Here is a 7,500-nt window from a genome sequence, read left to right on the forward strand (position 1 = left end):
TTGATCGATGAAAGGGTCTTTGCTGTGGGTGTCTCGTATAGACATATATGGGATAGATGAACAATGAGAACTTATACGTGATATTCTTATTTTGGCTCTTGTGTTACAATTGTTTAAAAAAAACGTTCCCTTTGTGTAAATCGTGCCTATTGTGCAGTGAATATAACTTTGTATAATTATGTTTTTGGTGTCTTACAATCCCTTAAGGGATGAGTCAAAAAATAATAATTCATTCATTCATATACTGTACTGTACGTATACATTCTGTTAGTAATGTGCTCCATATGAACAGCTTGATGGCGATGGAGGCCGTGAGAGAGTAAAGGCTTCGTGAGCCTCTGGTAATTGTTAGAGTCGAGACGTGGCAGCAATCGGCGGGATAGACGTGCGCACGCGCATACGAAGTGTCAGATATGCAGCGGAATTAGTGAGTCACTTGGGTTATGGATGAGCTGACGAACACCCTGGTTGAGCCATGTAGAAGCTGAGATCCAGGGAGAGGAGCAGAGGGGGTGAATGTGGTCCACTGTATCCATCATCCAGGCTTGTTGACAGGGTTTGGGAGGGCTCGGCACGCGCCGCGACCTTCAGACCTCCAGGGCTGCACAAAACTCAGCAATGACCCACAAATATCCGTCTGTGCGTATGGTGAGCTCCCACCCAATATAGTATTTATTCATGATAATTAATTAACAATGAATTGATTGACTGACTTCTGACAAGGGCCATGTTCTAATAATTAATATTTAATAATTAAAAACTAACAAGAGAGACAATTAATCATAAAGATCATGGCAAAAACATTCCTAGATGTATAGATTTTTAAGGCTTCATAAATGGGACTTAGTGGGGGGAAGCAGAGATGCAGGACATAATTTATTGTCAAAAGGCTTTAGCATTGATTTTGTGCTCTCAAACGAAAAAGCCAAAGTCAAAACACATGAGGTATTTTTTCAGTGCACTCATGACAAACAAGCAACATGTTTTGGGGTCTTCCTCAGGCAAAATAATGTTCTGTAAAGTTTTTCAAGGCACACCAAAGCCTGGTCTTAACGACATGAACCCTAGTGTCGCAATACTGGAGCGAACATTTTGCAAAAAAATATCTATAAGCTCACAGATCAGCTCTTTTCGGCACAGAGATGGTGTCGTGATGCGACATGAGCTTGTAGATTGGCTATTTTCGAATAGCTGAAGTATAAAACAGGTTAAGGGGTTAAGCCATTCCCTGCTCTATCAATCAAGAATAACATCAGGTTTTCACCATAGGATTATCACTTGAAGAACATATACCTTTATGTCCCCTCATTAAAACAGGGAATTAACTGAGCATTTGGCATGTTTTGCAGGAGAGAGAGAAAAAAAAAGAAAGACAGGAAAGGTAAGAAATGAATGACTAAACTACGTAAGTGAAATCTTGGGTAGGAAGGATGGACGGATGGAAGGAAGGATAAAGAGGAGGAAAGCAAGTTCTCCAAAGCTCAAGGGTGCTCTTCTTACATTCTTTGGTGTTGCGCGGTGCATTCTGACAGGAGTGACACACCTTCCCATAGAGGTTCCTGGGTCGGTTCTCCAGAATGTAATACCTGAGGAGACAGAGAGAGACAACACGGTGTTCATTACAGCGCTAGTAGGAAATACACATTTCCCCCAAGAAGAATAAATGAAAGTCTGCACTCGCTTTCAAGTTCAATAGACTGACCGATCTCTACTCTCATTATCTCGGCTAACGCTCGCTTTGAACTGCGTCGGAAGATTTAACCCCGCGGGCCTCTGAAGTAGCCTTTAATGGATCTCATATGACTTCACACTCTCCATGGTATTCATGTGGTCTTTTCCCCAAACCACCAGGGATCCATTAAGCCACACCTGCAGAGCCCCCTGAACCTGACTCCTGACCCGCGCACCTCTCCCAACCACACCTGCACTCAGCCCATAAAAAGAAAAAGCGGAGATGAGGAACAAAAACAATACAGATGGTGAAAGGCTAAAAAGATAGAAGGTGTTTTCACACCGTGGCTCTGCAGGAGGCTAGCCGTCTATAAGAGGGTGTGTGTGTGTGTGTGTGTTTGTGTGTCCCCGGAGCTCATCATGCATTTGTACCTCCACCACGTAATTATGTTATATACTTTTTGAAATATCTATATATTATGTATATTGAAATATAATATTTCAAATAGGGCTGAAACCTTACTCAATACATCATAGATATGTCATGTACCGTAGCTAACTGACATCACATGCTGGCCACATGAAGTCCGGGATCCACATGGTGGTCACGGCCGTTTCCGTGTGGATCCCAAGATTCACACCATTCAAGAAAGAAAAAGTAAAAACGGAATGATTTGATCAAAGTGAACACAGTCGTTTTGCCGGCAGGTATTTTGCAAAAGCATGCGTACTCTTCCTCGTGTGCCAGACATACAGACAGTACCACCATGGGACATGAAAAATGGATTTCGCCTCAACAGGAAGCAGGTGAGGTGAAGAGATTGACTCACTGAATATAAACTTTAATTGACGTCCTGAGGGGACAAACTGTACCAGCTACAGTTCTAGCTCAGAGCCAGGCGTCTGTCAAGAGGCGGGCGAGAGAGCCAGGGTTGGGCAATTAACCGAAAATATACCGAAATTGGTATTTAGAAGTAGAACCAATAAACGACTTGGTTAATCGAATAATCGAGAAGCAGGGTGTTTTAAATATCATTTCTTTTTACATTTCTTATGTCAACAAATCGACACGAACAAATTCAAAGATCTTTTATAATCGACTTTATTGATTAGTCTGAATCTCTGATTAACCATTTACCCTGTATTATACTTTGTTGTACAATGGTGGCGTACAAAAATAGTGAAAATAGGCTATCTACAATGTGACACGTTGTGAGCTTGTAGATCTGCTATTTGATTTATTTTTATAATCGTTAATTAATCATAATCGAGCCAAAAGTTTTTAATAATCGTGATATTGATTTGAAGTCATACTGCCAAGCCCTAGTCTGACATGTTTTTTGAGTTGAGTTGAAATGGCTGTAAATAATTCTCGTTTCAGTGTGAGAGTATGAGTGGTGTGTGCAGTGTCCCGAAAAGCCTGAACATGTAAAGAAAGTCTCTGTAGGCCTATTTCAAATGAAAATCCATCCCTGCTGTGAATGCGTGCACTTTTGTTCATTGTCTTCCGAGTCTACAATCTACAGTGTACAAACCCCATTCAAACCAGTTTGTAGAATAATACTGCACTTATTTTTATGAAAATCCTATTAACCACAGAAAAAGTAGCTTTTTTTTAAAGAGGTGATTGAAGTTCTGACAAGCTCACAGCATGCTTGTGAGCTTGTAGATCGGCAAATTTTGGCAAAGAGATTTGGTGTAGACGGAAGAAAGCGGTCCAAGTACAGTTGTAACTGTACTTGTTTTACTAAGGAATAGAGGGTGTAAGTGGTTAGACCCCAGAGAGAGGCAGCAGGAATATCAGAGGACTTCCAGGCCTGTTCCGTTCTGAGTCAAGCATGTATGGACCTCCAGTATAGCAGCGCAGACTCATAACTTGCACACGTACAGTATATGCTCAACAAGCACAGCGTTCATGGCATCTTTCCCATGACGATCAAAGCGATCCACAGCAAAAGCGATCCATGATAGGGAGTCCTGCCCTGCCAGCCAACACAAGGGTGCAGCCAGGAAGGACTGAGTCAGTCAGGAACACCTCCATTTGAAACGACATGGCCAGATTATACTGTATATAGAGTATAGATACTCCTGGTCAAATATGAGTTAAAGTACTGGAGTACATGCTTTTAAAAAAATACTTACAATTACAAATTGCAAAGTACATTTTATTTTTAATATCAATGCATTGGCTGGAGTGAAATCTACTGAAATTTACATCAAAGTCAGGAGAAAATGTTGTGATGCAACTCGTTGTGAGCTAGAAGGTCAGACATTTTCACTATTTATTCTTCCATAACGCCAAAGTGCTTAATGTAAAATATAAATAATGTATTTTGAATGTAGTTCCTAGAAATCTGGTGGAGTCAAAAGTAAAATGTGTACCTTAAGCCATAAGCTTCCAAAAATAAATAATTCTAAAGCAAAGTAGGCTACAGATACTAAAGAATTCTCTTATGTACAGTACTCAAGTAAATGTACTTGAGTCCACTGTATTAGCCAGTCTACACAACTTATCCTCTCTCTCTCTCTCTCCTGTTGCAACTTTGTGTCAAATCTCATTTAACCATTTTTTAAAGACATAAGGTCCTTGCACACACAATCCGATGCAATTCTTTTTGAGACAATTGAGTTTTTACGCATCCGGCGGCAAAACGCAGGAATCAAACTGGGTTTGATGAAAAATATCACACACCACCTTCGTCGGATGGCAATTTCAGTAGTACTAGGTGTGCACGATGTCATAGAGAAGCATGTGTTCGTTGTAAAAAATGTCATCGTCTGTATTTTTTCTGTGCGAAAAAATCTGATTCTGTACAAGGGGCTTTACACTTACACTTAGTCATAGATATTTTATTGTCCTCCGAGAGGCAATTTGTGGTGCAGCACCATGCCTTCCGCATTTACTGTAAGAGAATAGAGGATTATGAGGATTGGAATGAAATACGACTGCGTGAAATATGTGGTAGTTCATTTCCTTTATACTAAGCTACTCTGAACAACTCTCTACTCAAGTAGTGTCAAAGCACCCAATTAAGATCCTGTTAAAAAACAAAAACGGACATGAAGAGGTGGTTGGGAACGAGTGACTTTGCTTTAGGGGTGGGAGTGATTGAAGAGCGGAGCACCACAACATGGGGCAAGACCCCATCAATCACCCAATAAAGGAAAAGAGAGAGAGAGAGAGGGGTAGAGGACAGATTCAGGGGGTGGGCGGGTGGTGAGTGTGTGGGGGGCAGGAGGATGGAAAATGTGGGGAGGAAGATGAATGGGAAGAGGAGAGAGGAGAAAAGAGGGTCTGGTAACATTTTAATGTCCTTTATTGACTCCATGTTCTGGTGACAGTCATGCCATTCCTAATGGCAGCTGTGCAACTGTTGTGGATAGAACGGCCAATGCACGGATGTGTGGTGGTTGTGTGTGTGTGTGCGTGCACGCTGTCATGCGTACGTGTGGTGAATAGGGGGATATATTTGAAAACAGGGTGGTCCGGTCATGTCGTTTCAGTGCCACTTTGAAGCATGTGTGTGTGTGCTTGTGCTGTAGTATACATTCACACGTTTACATAAACTATGTATATTATGTATAGTATACATAATTGGGTATGTATGGTAGTACGGTATGCAATACAATATATATATATATATATATACACACACACACACGCACACGCACACACACACACGCACGCACGCACACACACACACACACACACACACACACACACACACACACACACACACACACACACACACACACACACACACACACACACCATTGCCCAAATGGAGCTGCCCTGCTTCTCACTCATATAGTAGTGCTGCTCTAAGCTCTTGTTTCACTGTGTCACAGTCACAGACTTTTGTGTCATTGGTTGTAGGGTCTAGGTCTTGTATTTCTATGTATTATGTGACCTGGTCTAGTATTCTTGGTTCTATGTTTCAGTTTGCTTTGCCAGCTGTATCTCATTTGTAATCACCCCTCATGTGTGCAACAGTCTTTTGTGCCCAAGTCAGTCCTTGTTGAGTCAATTGTCTTGTGTCACCACCAGGCTGTTTCAGTCTGTTTGGGATGTTCTTGTTCATGTCTTCTGTATTAAGCCATTAAGACCGGGAAAAGCATCCTTGTCATTTTTAGATTTCTTTGGCTATTAAAAATAAATTGCAGATCTACAAGCTCATGTGCCGCACTATGAGCTTGTATATCTGCAAAAATATATATATATCTTGAAATGTTTTGCAAATCTTTGAATATATATATTTTTAAAGCAAACAGTAACCCAAATCTTTGCCTCTGGGGGGGTCCCTGGAACAACATATTTTGAGATGGGGGTCCACGGCCAAATACATAACATTTTGGGGGCCCTTGACATGAAAAAGTTTGAGAACCACTGATTATATTATAGCAACATACATTTTTTCAAAAAACTGAAGCAAAGATTTGAGTTACAAATGTTCGCTTTAAAAAAAATTATTCATGATTTTTTTTAAATAGCCAAAGTATAAGATGGTTAAAGTCGTTAAAATCTAAAATAACAGATGCTCTCCCGCTCTTAATGGATTAAAACACCCAGTCATGGCGTTTGGGTTCCTCACCACACCAGCATGTGACAGTTTGCTCAACTTGAGAATAGTTTGCTGGTGCCGTTTAGTATGACAAGAAGACGACAAGCGCACAGAGACTCTGCAATACTGTTTTGATTGACAAATATGAGAAGGTGATTTTGACTAAATTCAATTAATGTGCTTCCTGTTCCAATCTCTCCTTGGCGCGACTTGGCTTGATGTTTCAAAATGGCCAGAAAACAGTAAGAGTACTGTTCGGAAATAAGTCACATTTGAGGAAAATAATAACAAGGAAAGACAACGATACAGTTAGCCCATATGCAAGTAATACAGAGCAGAGTAGTGCCAACTGTGGCTGCTGACATTTGCTGCACTACTTTGCAATAGAGTATGACAATGATAATGGTGTTTGATTAAAATCAGACAATAACTAATGATGATCACATAAACAGTGGCTAAACTGTAATCTGCTAGTTGGTCGTCCAGAATGACACATTCCCCCTGTCCCTTCAGTGTGGGATTTGCATACAGTAGCTACATCAGGAGTCTGCAGTGACTTTGCAAACAGCACTGGCCTATACTTCAAAGAACCATTTGACAGTTAAGCTATCACTTCAAGTAGGCCTGCCAATATGAGCGACAACCTTGGAAAATATATTTTTTATAAATATACTCTTTTTGGATTTTTTTGTAAACTGTAAAATGGAAAATATCATTTTTGGCAGCATTCAGATTTTCACTGTTTCAGAATTATTAACAGAACAGGGTGCTGCTTCTTTACAGCAGATGCCAAGGTGACATTTTGGGGTAAGTACAGTTTATCCACTTCTCCAGGCACCACCACAAGCACTATATACCTCTTTTGTGTGGATTCCAAATTAATGTGGTGGTAGTTTAAATATATTATATTATATTATATTATATTATATTTATTATATGTATTATATTTATTGTATTATATATTACAGTATATTGCAATCAAAGACAGTAGTGGTACATTACCAGTTCAGTTACTGTGCTTGCCAAAGGCACACAATTAAACTGTATGTATACATCATTGTATGCATGTCTGCTGTTTTGGCATATTTAAGCTATACAGTGAAATGCACATCAAATTGGGTGCACTTGCCAATACAATGAACTGAACAGTGGATGGTGGCTGTGTGCGTCTTACCCCGGCAGGCAGTGGCCACACTCCGCATCGCTGTCGGTGGTTCCTTGTGAGAGCACCGTCGCCCTGTAGAGGGCATCGCAGTCTTTGTGACGT

General features: G+C 40.6%; 1 protein-coding gene across 1 annotated transcript in view; it reads right to left on the reverse strand.

The window, feature by feature from the left end:
• Positions 1–7,500, reverse strand: part of edar (ectodysplasin A receptor) — a 54,032-nt gene that overhangs the window by 16,278 nt on the left and 30,254 nt on the right. Inside the window, 2 exon segments of the mRNA XM_080412230.1 lie at positions 1,501–1,586; positions 7,408–7,500. The exon segment at positions 7,408–7,500 is cut by the window's right edge and continues 89 nt beyond it. Of these exon segments, the coding sequence (XP_080268356.1) occupies positions 1,501–1,586; positions 7,408–7,500 (179 nt within the window).

Source organism: Gymnoscopelus braueri (genome assembly GCF_963280865.1).
Source record: "Gymnoscopelus braueri genome assembly, chromosome: 18".
NCBI lineage: Eukaryota > Metazoa > Chordata > Actinopteri > Myctophiformes > Myctophidae > Gymnoscopelus > Gymnoscopelus braueri.